Genomic DNA, 12659 nt, shown 5'->3' on the forward strand with positions numbered 1-12659 from the left:
TCAGAGGCACCTCTGCCTTTACAGAGCTTTACACCACTGCTGCCTTCTGGTTCTGCTCGGATTGCTGATGCTGGCGGCTGGGGCAGGGCTCGGCGGCCTCTGCAGGAGCAGCTGCACGGAATTATTGGAAGGCGCCTTCTGCACCTGCTTAGCCACATGTTTTGGTGGTCTTTCAACCGTGTGAAAAAGCCAACCAGTAACACCTCGTTTTCTGAGGTATTTCAAGGCAGGGAAAGAACATTTGCAGCTTGCTTAGGATTTTGGGGTGTTTCACAGGTTGATTTAAGGCACTGCGACTTTCTAGCAATGCTCCTGCAGTATTCTTCACATTGTTTTGTCTAAGAGAGGGAAAACGTATGGCTGATTCCCGCTTAATTAGGCCTCATCTGCTAAACAGTTATGTCACTATTTACATATGAGTAGTCCCCACTGAAGTCAAGTCCTGCAGCTGTATACTTCATCTGGTAACAATGTGATTCCAAGATAAACAGACTTGGAACAAGAGACGTACATTGCCTTATATGTATGAACTACCTGCCTCCAGCAAATGCTGGGCCGTGTCATTCTGGCAAATGCTAGCAGCTATTCTGTTTCAACACCCTGGAAATGGACTGCCTGATTATTAGTCTTAAATAATGGGCTAAACTCTACTCACTAGTCCCAGCTTTTACTGGCGTGTAGGATTTGTCAGATGAGTAACTTTGAGTCACTTGTGCCCCTCTATGGTAGTAAGGAAAAAAACCCTCCACACCAACTCACATCAAGGGATTTTTTCATGGCTGGGTCTCCCATGGCCTGGAGAGATAGAAAAAAATAGATGGAAACAAGACATAGGGACAGGAAATGCCTAGAAACTCAACAGGCATTTAGGTTGAATTCTAGCCCATCCCCTTTCCAATGCCCTTCTTGCAGGAATCCCTGGCAGAGGAGTGACTCTCCTCTACCATTTTTTGTGCATTGGCTGGTGTCTCAACCCCAGCTCTGGTCCATCAGAATGGCTTGGGCTGTTCTCTCACCTGTGAACGTCGCTACAAGGAAAGAATTCTGTTTTATACTACCTCCTCCTACTCATCTTCTGCCAGATAATTCCCATTCTCCATAGCACCCCCTATTACTGTACCAATGGCCTTTAGCATTTCCATACACTTCTGTACCATTCCCTTGATTTCAGTGCCTGTTTATTCCATTAATTACATTAAAGCAATCCAAAGCAGTCCCTTCAGCAAACATCTGCTTATTTTGGTCTGTTGAGAATGAGATGTGTTATCAATTGTCACCTATTCCCAGTGAGGTGGGCGGAGTCTGTTTTTAGGCAGAAATATTGACCAGGAGCTCTTCTAGTCAGCTCCCAGAGGTATCTTTGCTTGTGTTTCTGCCTTATTACTGCTGGCAAACCCATAGGTTTCCTGTAGAAAATGCATCTGGACAGGGCTGAAATGACACCATGCTGCTTCCTGCTGTGAATCTCCTGGGAAGTTGTGTGGAAGGATTTTTTTGTTGTAAAATTCAACATTATTACATCAATGTAATACTGTGACCCACCAAAGGTTTCTCCTGGGCATCTCTAACAATTGAGACCTTCACCAGAAAATGAAGATACCTAGAGGTTAATGAAATGAGAAGCAGGAGAGAACAGTGCTGCAAAGTACTTTCTTGCAAGTGCTACAGAGGGAATTACTTTCTCAGTGAAAGACTATGTTTCTTGGGCTATACAATAAGTATGTAGAAATATGTTTTAAATTATATTGCACCTTTGTGAAGTCCCCTCTACAAAACACTGAGGAAGAGGCAGGAGCAGATTGCTCAGAAGAATGGGAGAAAGCAGAACTCATTGCAAGTCCACTTGTTGAACCACTTGGGCTTTTTTTTTTTTTTTTTAATTATTATTATTATTGATTTTAATGCCACTTAAAACTGGTATCCCTGACCAGTATTAGCACTAACTATGAGTTCTTCCAGCTGTTCCAGCTTAGGAAAACTTCCTGAGTGAAGCTGAGTTAGGGATGTGTCTCGGGTGACACCCTGTCAGTGACGGGGTGATCTGTCGGGTGCAGTGTTACATCAGCGACAGGCTGTGCCTGCTCATGGCAGGATGTGATGCAGGTGAAGGGATTCAGTGCTCTCCTCAGGGCAGCTCTGCTGGGTGCCACTTGACTTTCCTTCTAACACCTTGTCCCCAGGACAGCCAAGGCAGGAAAGTACCAGCTGTACCAGTCTTAGGGCAGCATCTGCTGGTTATTGCATGGATCAACATAGATGGTTGTCATGGAAGAGGCTGCTTGCTTTGGCTCTCAGGCAGAGGTACCTGGGACTCGGGGGGCGGGAGAAAAGGGCACTTGGGAGAGAAATGACCCGTAAATGCAATTCCCACAGTCAGTCAGGAGAGAACGGGAGCGGACAAGGAGCGCCTCAGCCTTGGTCTCTTTTATTCCTTACGAGAGGCAGCACCCACAAACTTTGGCAAGTCCAGGTTCAGTTGACTGCAGTTCGCCTCCAAGGCAGAGAAAGCCGCCCCAGCACCTCCCACAGCCCTTCCCGCACCCGCTCCCGCTCCCGCGGGGATCTCCGGGCCGGGAGGCGGCGCAGGCTCTGGGATAAACCCGAAACACCAGCACGGGATGGGGACTGGGGATAAACCAGAAACACCAGCACGGGATGGGGACGGGGGATAAACCAGAAACACCAGCACGGGATGGGGACGGGATAAAACTGAAACACCAGCACGGGATGGGCACAGGGGATAAACCAGAAACACCAGCACGGGATGGGCACGGGGGATAAACCAGAAACACCAGCACGGGATGGGGTCTGGGGATAAACCAGAAACACCAGCACGGGATGGGGACTGGGGATAAACCCGAGACACCAGCACGGGATGGGGACTGGGGATAAAACTGAAACACCAGCACGGGATGGGGACTGGGGATAAACCCGAACCACGAACACGGGATGGGGACGGGGGATAAACCAGAAACACCAGCACGGGATGGGCACGGGGGATAAACCCGAACCACGAACACGGGATGGGGACTGGGGATAAACCAGAAACACCAGCACGGGATGGGGACTGGGGATAAACCAGAAACACCAACACGGGATGGGGACTGGGGATAAAACTGAAACACCAGCACGGGATGGGCACGGGGGATAAACCCGAGACACGAACACGGGATGGGCACGGGGGATAAACCCGAGACACGAACACGGGATGGGCACGGGGGATAAACCCGAGACACGAACACGGGATGGGCACTGGGGATAAACCCGAGACACGAACACGGGATGGGCACGGGGGCTTGGTGAGCCTCGGCAGGAGCAGCGCTGGGGCTCGGGGAAAGATGCTGCAGCTGCGCCCAGGTGTGCGGCTGCTGTCACAGCGCAAGCAGACCCGAATGGGCTGAGCGACAGAAACCACGGGCGGAGTCGGGGGCTGCTGGGGCCCCGAGGGGAGGGAAGGAAGGGGAAAGAAGGGGAGAGTGGGAAAGCAAAGGCAGGTCCCGGGGATAGGCTCCTTGTCGGGGGCAGGGGCTGGAGCAGCCCCCGGGATGCGCCTCCCGGTGAGGGCGGAGGGAGGAGAGGGAGGAAAAGTGCGCGGGGAAGTGGCAGCTCGGGAAAGGCAGGGGGTTCGGAAAGGAGCTCGCCTTGGCAGCTGTGCCACGCTCCTCTTGTGGCAGGACCTAGTATGCAACAAGTCCCTGGAGCGCTCCCCGTGAGAGCGCAGCGAACGTGACACTGGCGCGAACAAGCCAACAGCCCCCGAATGTTCACTCACCTGTCCCGAGCGGCAATCTCCGCAGCCGGGGTCCCGTCCTGCCCGGCCCCAGGCGGAAGGAGGGCGGTGAGAGTCAGGGCACGCTGCAAAGCGCGCCCGGCCGGCCAGGACTTTCCTCGGGAACTTATTGTCCCGCTCCGGTTTCCTGGGAGGCGGCTGCCATCACGTTTTATACTGTATTGGTTGGTAACCCCTCTCATTCATTAAGATCACGTAAGAACTCAGAGGGAAACGTGACTCTGAGCTAAGGCGTTTGCGTAAATCTATAGGTTTTTAAAACTCCCTGCCAGTTGCTTTCTGTCTTCTGTAGGCACCAAGGTGGTGGAGAGTTTAAGCTTGCGGATATTGCAAAGGGTTATTAGATTCATAAGTCACACCAAGTGGTGGGCGATCCACTGAGCAAAGCAGAAGTTCTCACATGATGACTTCAAACAAGACACATTACCTTCCAGCATCTGTTGGAGAGACTGGATTTTAAACCACTTCTGTCTCCAGGACAGCAAAGAAACAATGGTGAGTACCTACAAAAAGAAAAAGCTTATTTTTAATACCTGGAGAGAAGAACAAAACAACTACAACAAAAAGCTTGAGATGTTGCTTAACGACAGTATCTAATATGACGGGCTCGGCTTTCTAGTACTTAATACGCCGAAGAGCGTAACCCGCGGGGGACGGCAGAATTGTGCTTTAGACGGTGTAACTTTAATTGCGACGCTCTCTGATTTAGGGCTGCGATGGGAACGGCGCGTCCGAGGCGCAAACTTGGAGCAGTGTCGGGCTGCCCGCCGCCGGGCTGCTCGCCTGGCCGCCGGCTCGCCCTGCCCTCTGTCCCCCGGCGGGCACGGGAGGCGCTGGCGCCGCCCTGGGGGGACGGAGGGTCGGGGTGCCCCGGAGGAGGGGGGACAGCCACACGTGATGGCGAGGGGACGGGAGGCGGCGGCAGCACCCTGGACAGCGGCGGGGCCCGGCGGAGGCGGCCGCGCATCGCCCGCATCGCCTCGGACCCTGCGGGCTCGCCGAGCCGCCGGCACCGGTACCGGCTTCCCTCCCTCCTCCCTCCCTCCCCGCCAACCCCCCGCTCCTTCCCCTCCCCTCCCCTCCCCGCCCGCCGCCCTCTCGCCCCGCTGGAGCTGGGCGAAGTTGAATTCCTAGCGGTGCGGACTGGAATAGGAGCAAGAGAGGAGGGATAAAAAAAAAAAAAAAAAAAAAAAAAAAAGAGTCTTGCAAGCTCCGGGGGTTGGTTTGACGGTGTCAACTTTGGGAAATGCCAGTATTTATCTCCGCGATCTAGCCACTGCTGGTGGTGTTAGCTGTAACCAAGGTAAGCGGAGGGGGGACACCCCCGGCGCCCCTCCGGCTCTGCCTCTCCCTCTGTGCTGCGGGGATGGGTGCCTGCTCTTTGCCTAGTTTTGTTACCTTGCTGGCTGCTTGACGTGTGCGAGGGCTGGAGAAGGAAGGAAAAGCTGGATGAGGTTTAACTACGAGTTAAGTTGTGCCTGATTTAACCTGGGAATCTCGTCTATGTGTGTGTGCATGCTTTGGGCAGAGATGCAACTGATCTTCACCTAGCGAAGCAGATGCGACGGATTTCTTTTTTTTTCTCCTGGCTAAGGATGCAAGTTGATTTTGCATAGCTAAAGAGATGCAGCTGAGCTCTGGCTGGCACTGTGCAGGACTGATCTTTCACGGATAAAGGGACGCAGCTGATCTTTACCTACACGGAGATTAGCGACCCCTCTGTATACGCAACCTACGGCTCAAAGGGAGAGCCGTGCATGTATTGCTGATGATCCAATATCCGCATCTACTTTGCTATAATTAATGGTGTGTGTGCGTGTGTGTATGTGTGTTTGGCAAGCCTGAAACCCAAACGCAGCCCCCCCAACTGGAGATCATTCGGATAAGCTTTCTGCTCATCTCCCTCCCTATCTCTAGTGCCTCCCCCCACCCCTCCCCGCGCTTCCGATTCTTCCTACGTAGAAATGTAGCTAATAATATTTAGTCTCCGGGCTAAAAATAAGCTCTGGAAAGTCAGCAGTTTGGCGGAGCAGCGGCGGCAGCAGGTAGAGAGGCTCTGGGGTCTCCGGCTCCGCACGCAGGCTGTGCATCACCCCCTCCCCCGCTCCCTTCTGCCGAGGAGAGCCCGCACCGGGGGAGCCACGCTGGCCCCGCCGCCCCGTTCCACCGGGGAATCCCGGCCGCCCCCAGCGCCCCTCCGACGGGTCCCGGGGCGGCCGAGCCCCCCGTCGCATCCCCGGCGGGTCTGGGGGGCGGCCGAGCCCCCAGCACATCCCCGGTGGATCCGGGGCACAGCCGGCCGAGCCCCCAGCACATCCCCGGTGGATCTCGGGGCTGCTAAGCCCCCCATCGCATCCCCGGAGGATCCGGGGGGCGGCCGGCTGATCCCCCCATCGCATCCCCGGTGGATCCGGGGGTCGGCCGAGCCCCCAGCACATCCCCGGCGGGTCCCGGGGGGCAGCCGGCCGAGCCCCCCATGGCATCCCCGGCGCTGCGGCAGAGCGGGCGGCCCCGCCGGCAGGCAGAGAGGGAAGGAGGGCGGGTCCCGCCGTCCCCTCCTCCCGCCGGGCTCCCGCTCCGGCTCTCACGTAGCTCCGCCGAGCAGGGAACCCCCCGGCAGGCGGGGGAGGGGGCGGCGTCCCCACCGCGCAGCAGGGCGGAGACGCCGAGCAGGGCAGCGGGCCGGGCCGGGCTACCCCCGCCGGCGTCCCCCCGGGGTTCTCTCCCGCTTTTCCCCACCGTGGTTGCTACGGCGACCGCCTCCCTGCATCCCTGCATCCCTGCATCCCTGCATCCCTCCATCCCTCCATCCCTTCATCCCTCCATCTCTGCAACCCTCCATCCCTCCATCCCTGCATCCCTCCATGTCTCCATCCCTCCATCCCTCCATCCCTCCATCCCTCCATCCCTCCATCCCTCCATCCCTGCATCCCTCCATCCCTGCATCCCTGCATCCCTGCATCCCTCCATCCCTCCATCCCTCCATCCCTGCATCCCTGCATCCCCCCCGGGAGGCTCGGGTGCCGCGGGGATGGGGCCGGGGATGCCGCCCCTCTCTCTCCCCCCGCCCCGCTGCCCGGAGCGGCTCCTCGGCACAGCCCCCGGGCGGCACCGCCGGGCCGGGCCCGACCCCGCAGATGGAGGTGGTGCAGGACAGCTCCGGAGGGGAGGGATCTGTCTGTCCCCTCTGCTGCGTTGGGGCGGCTGGCTCTGGTGTTTTCATCACTGAGGCGAGATGCTTTATCATCTCCTCTCCGCCAGATGCGCTGCCGGCCGCCGTCCTCCTGCACCCCCCAAAGCCGGCCGGGCAGGATCCCTCCGTGGATTCTTCCATTTCCGCTCGGAGAACTTGCGTTTGCTGGGGATACCTGTCAGGCTGCCATGTAGGACAGTCCTAAGCAGCTGTAAGGCGAGGAGGAGCCCGAGGAGAGCCGGGTCTCAGGCTGGGTGACATTCAGACACTCACGATTTGCAGTATCGGTTTCATTAAATTCATAATGAAACGTCCTCTGACCTTTTTTCACTTAGGAAAAAGTGATGTGCTAGAGCTAATATTTCAGTACATTCACTGTGAACTAGAGGTTCATGAGCCCTACTAAAAATCTATCCACTTCCCAAAATAATTTTTTTCTGTTATCTAGGAGGTTGTCAAGGAGCTTCTAGTTATATGAATTTTCCACTCCATGCATAATTTTGTGTATCTTCCTGTATTTTAAGTTTGCACTCATTACTTTCTTGCCAGCTCCCAAAAAACTCCACCATTTCCCTTTCTGCCTCTGTTGCCATGTTTCTCTTGAATTCTAATCATTCTCTGCAGAGATGCATGGGATGGACGGCTGCTAACAAATGACATGGGCCATATTTGGTCCCATTGTGGTGACTCATACCTTAATCTGCAAGTAGCTTTATTGATTTTAGTATCTACTGCTTCTCCACGAGCTGTCACTGCTTTGGTGGTGGCTCATCACCACCTTTCATCTCTTACAGTTACGATACTGTAAAATGGCCAATCTTCCCAGAATACGTCTTCATCCTCCAGAGTGTTGGTGTGGCAGTCTTTTTTGCCTTTATTCTCAAGTTGTATTTTACCTGGTACCACGAGTGTTGGTGTCTGTCAGGAGTCTGTGTCCAGCAAGAGATGGTTTTTATATGGTGTTTGACACAGGCATTACCTCTATGCAAGTTTGCCATTCTCAGCAGCTCACCCTTTGGATAACCTTTAGATTTTCAGGATTGCTCAACAATCTCCTATCTCAAATGGTATGATATTTCTCACTATTTATTTTTAGTGGCCAGCATTCACAGGCATGTATGCCAGTGGATTAATGTCTAGCATTTCATTAATCTGGGGTGGCTGGATGCATATATTTGGCTTTGTACAGCAAGACCTTTTTTGTTTTTCCTCTATCTAATCAATGCTGTTGAGCTCTAAGAAATGCACTAAGAAAATGCAGACTGGCTGCCATTCAGTAACCATAAGTTGCTTCCTAAATACAGTGGCATATGGCTGCCCTGCCATGAGAAATTCTGGAAAGGTGGATAAATCCTGAGGGACAGATTTTCCTCAGAGCTGTAAGTCTTACCATGAATCATTGTAGTAAATCACCACTAAGCACTTGAAGATGTAGCTGCCAGAGTTTTTTTAATCAGATACGCAAACAAAGAGAGCATCCATAAGATTTCAGGAGAACTAGTTCATTCCTCTGGCAAAAAATAGTAACATCAAGTGCAGTAAACAACATCTGCAAGAAACAGTTCCTATCAAAGTTGTTGAAAATCAGTAGATTCTCTAGACCTCGGGGATGAGACAGGTAGTGCAAGGTAAAATATGCACTGAAAGACACTTTCACAGCTCCCTCCCCTTTGAGCTAACATTAGATTGGGGCTAAGAAACTGGGGCTAGAAAAACCAGGCTTGTGAAAATGCTCCTTTAAATGGATTCCATGGCTTTCGGGGCATGAAAAACTAGAAAGAAAGAATGGAACTTCTGTAGGACTGGTTTTGTAATGGTCATTTCCATTTGTGGTCAGCAAGTCCAGCTAATAATAAGGACTACAGAATGTGGGCAGATGAAATGTAAAAGAAAAGGTAATACTTGTATGCCTGGAAGAAACATTTTGAACCAAATGTGAATATTCTGTGTGTCTTTCATGTTCGGTTTTCCAAATACTTTTACACTTCCTCTCTGCATCTCTCCCACCACATTGTTAGGAATAGTGAAGTGCCCTGGCAGGGAAATGTCAGGGGACATCCTGCAGCCCCCAGGCCACGTGCTGAGCAGGTTCACTTGCAAGCTGCTCACCACCTTTGGTGAATTCCTACACCCACGTGCCAGCAAGGTGTAGGGTAGGGCATCCACTTCTCCCATGAACTGAAAATATCTCTGAGACACACTTTTGCAAGATTATAGCCAGGAAAACATACCAACTGACATGGAGTTCATATAACAACTGCCCACCCATTTCATTATTTCACAAATGTGTGATTCTTGCTTGTGAGCTGTCACCATTAACATTTCCATCTGTCTCAATATTGCTTCTATTCTTAGCTGCTTTGTGATAGATGTAGGTGTATGAAAAAGATTTTTTTCCTCCCTCCTCGTGTCATGAAACAGAAAAAATGAAAGACACATATATGAATCCACACATTTCATGCAGGCAGCAAGGAATACAGGCACTTTAATGACACTCCCATTACTAGATGTAGAGGTGAAGTAAGCAGCACATGCCTGTGGCCTCTTGGTGCTGCTGGAACAAGTACATAATGGGGAAAAGCATAAATAAGTCAAAATTTAACTGCAAAAGAACAATATTGCTTTGATCTCCTTTTGAATATGCAGTTGGAGAGACCTATTTTCCCAACCATGTAAGTATGGGAATAATTTTACTTATCATGTAATCCTAATTGGTCTTTTCCTGAGGCAATCTCAAAGGGAAAATAGGTGTGACACACTTTGGTGTTCAAAGGATCAGGTCCTCAGCTGTGTAGGTATTTCTAAACTTAGACCTTTCAAGCTACTCATTGCTTGGACAAACAGAAAACTCTCTGCATTATAGGCAAAACCTGCTTTTCCCAGTAAGTCTGTGCCAAAAGTGGAATCAATGGGATACCTGTGGGAATGATCAGACATTTCACAGGAGTCTCCAGCAAAAGCACACCTGGTTCCAGTCATGTTATTCCTGTCACTGGTGGGACCATAATGGACCAAGGTCTTGCCATAAGTGGCCAAATGTATCCTTTCTCTTCTGCCTTTTCACGGTCTGGTCTTTTTTTTTTTTTTTTTTTTTTTTTTTTAAATCCTTCCCAAAATAGCACACAACTCCCCAATTTAACAAGCATAAACCATACACTCTGGCCTCCAATTTATTTTGACATTTGGCAAGAATGATTTTGCAACATGTTCATTAAGTCATAACATTTTCACTATTTTCCCATTCCAGATCCTTATTGACTGTAGCACATGTGAAAATAATGAAGTTATTTATTCTCCAAATGGACAGTAGACCCCAAAGCTCCCAAGAAAATGCATTGTTTATGGATGCAATGTATGCAGAAACTTTTAAGGTCTTCCCTGACTCTTAAAAAATAGTTCGTTTCTGAAAGGGGTGAAGAGGGGTTTATCATCCACTAAAATGTTAATAGCATTGTTCAGTTAAGGAAGTCTCATCAGACCAGTTTTTTCCTTTTTCTTAAACAGAGCCTTTGTGGGATTTGGGAATAATGCAGTAAAAAGTTATGGTAGTAGATAATTAGATGGACCAGCTAGAAGCAATATGAAAGGGGGCTGGTAGCACAAGGATTACAGAAGGTGTGTGGGCATTTTGACATCCAGAAAACATTATAGATCTGGTCTCAGCTACCTCAGTCTCATGATGATAATTAAGAAATGTGGGCGTAGAAAAGCTCTTTGCATGGTTTGGTTGGATTATTGCTGCAGTTCAAAACACAATTGACAGAGACACCCACATTGGACATGATTGCCCTTTGATGAGGCAGATACTGACTTTTTAAAGCTGACACAGTTAAAATTATGTCCAAAATTTATGGGGCCACAAGCTATTCACCAGACTCCATTATTGTAACAAATGGTAAAACACAAATTGAAGCAGTTTAAAAAAAGGGTGAGGCATGCTGAGGTGAAAGGGACCCTGGCAGTGGGATAAACTTTTCTCTCACCTGTTTGGCAGGAGTAGAAGCACACAGGCAGTGTCTGGGGTTCACTTTCTGTGTGTGTGTGCTCTTTAAAGGCAAAGGGGAAGACCAGCAAGGCTGGTTTCATTGATAACCCACAGTAAAGCCAAGTTCTCATGCAGCTTGTGTGTTGTGGGGCAGATTTTCCAGCTCTTTTACCTCCATCTGTCCATCAACAACACAGAGATGTTACCAAGCCATTTGGAATGGAAAGAGATTGATGGAGGCTGTTCAGATGCTACTGCTCAAATCCATGACAAGACAAACAGTATAGCTCAACATACCAACTCTTGCAGTGTATTATTCTGATATTAGAGACACTAAACCTGTGCAGCTATGGAAATGTCAAAATATTTACTTCAGCCCTGATCCTGCATTCAGGTTTATTTATCCTTTGATGTGTTTCAGCCCTTGAAACAACAGCAATAGAAGGAGGTTGTGTGGTGGCCCACAAGTAGTTCTGTACCTGTCACTTAGCTCCCATTCAGATTTTCCCTCAGGAATCAGAAAAAGCCACACATTGTCAAGGCAGACAGAGGTGGGAAAATATCTGACATTTCAAAATTAAATTTTTCCCAGTGTTTTCAACACAAACTAAGTTCTGTATTATTTAACAGTATTCAAAGAGGCTTTCAGTATTTCTATCTAAAGCTATCGTCAATAACCTGACAATGGCACTTGATAAAATATTCAGATTCAAACACAAACAATGTAACGAAAAGACAATGGATTTAATGGATTTCAGATAAACAGGTGGCTATGAAAGGAAAAAAAGTGCAGCTGATTTCTGATAGTGAATACCTTGTGAAACCCAACCAACTCTACTGAGAATGGGATGAAGAGACATGAGCAGAGGTCAAGAGACTGGAGCTGCTCCTGTGTTGGTTTGCTCTGTAAAATACATGTTTACTCACAGCTGCCAAAGTCTATAAAACCATCTGAGAGAATATTTGGCTGAATTTTGCGAACAGATAGCTGATAATATAGTATTGACCAGGAAAACATCACCATTTTTGAACACCTAAGTGATATGAATAACCTCTGTCACATGTTTTGTTCTCATCCTCTTCTGAGGTAACAAGTACTTCACTCTAGGATTTTCCCCTAGTTTTGGTTTTTGAGGGGTTTAGTTGTTGCTCCTTTCACAAAGGTCTTGGTGGTAGCAAGAGGTAAAAGTTTAATCATGGAGTCCCCTCCTTTCTTTCTGTGTGGCATTTGCTCCTACATCAGCAGTCAGTCACTCTATCCACCGCTTATTCCCCAGGCAGATCTGATTCTCCTGCTTTTTCTGCCCACCACCTGTTGTTTTCCTCTTCCCAAATCCTTCACCTGGACTCAGTCAGCTGCCTGGCCATGGTCACAGCCCTGCATACCCACTGCTTTTCTCACCTCTCTTCCTGAGCTCTTCTAAAGACACAAATGTCTCTGACTTAAGAAGAGCTTTTAATTCCCAGCCTGCTGCCTGTGGCACCTAATAGTTATTTTTATCATCTACTTTCCCATCAAAGCATTTCTGCAGCAGTCCCTTAAGAAAATTCTGCTGGCTCCCAAATTCTAAGGAAGCCAAAACCTCTGACAAGAAAGCAAGTTTGGCAATCCCTCAGCCATCTGTAGGTGGGTCCTGCCTGCCTTTATCTGAAGCCCTGATGGGGGAAGCTGCCCACTGCCTCCCGAGCCT

General features: G+C 49.9%; 1 protein-coding gene across 2 annotated transcripts in view; it reads left to right on the forward strand.

Moving 5' to 3' along the window:
• Window positions 1-3579: 3579 nt before the first annotated feature.
• Window positions 3580-12659, forward strand: part of BDNF (brain derived neurotrophic factor) — a 40895-nt gene continuing 31815 nt past the window's right edge. Inside the window, exon 1 of one of the 2 annotated variants that reach the window (XM_056493882.1) lies at window positions 3580-4285. In XM_056493882.1, coding sequence (XP_056349857.1) covers window positions 4283-4285 — 3 coding nt within the window. In that variant the 5' untranslated portion in view covers window positions 3580-4282. Of the gene's footprint in view, window positions 4286-4721; window positions 5094-12659 lie in introns of those variants that run through there. The other variant, XM_056493883.1, reaches the window with a different exon arrangement.

The sequence above is a fragment of the Oenanthe melanoleuca genome, chromosome 5, assembly GCF_029582105.1.
Source record: "Oenanthe melanoleuca isolate GR-GAL-2019-014 chromosome 5, OMel1.0, whole genome shotgun sequence".
In the NCBI taxonomy this organism is placed as follows: Eukaryota; Metazoa; Chordata; class Aves; order Passeriformes; family Muscicapidae; genus Oenanthe; species Oenanthe melanoleuca.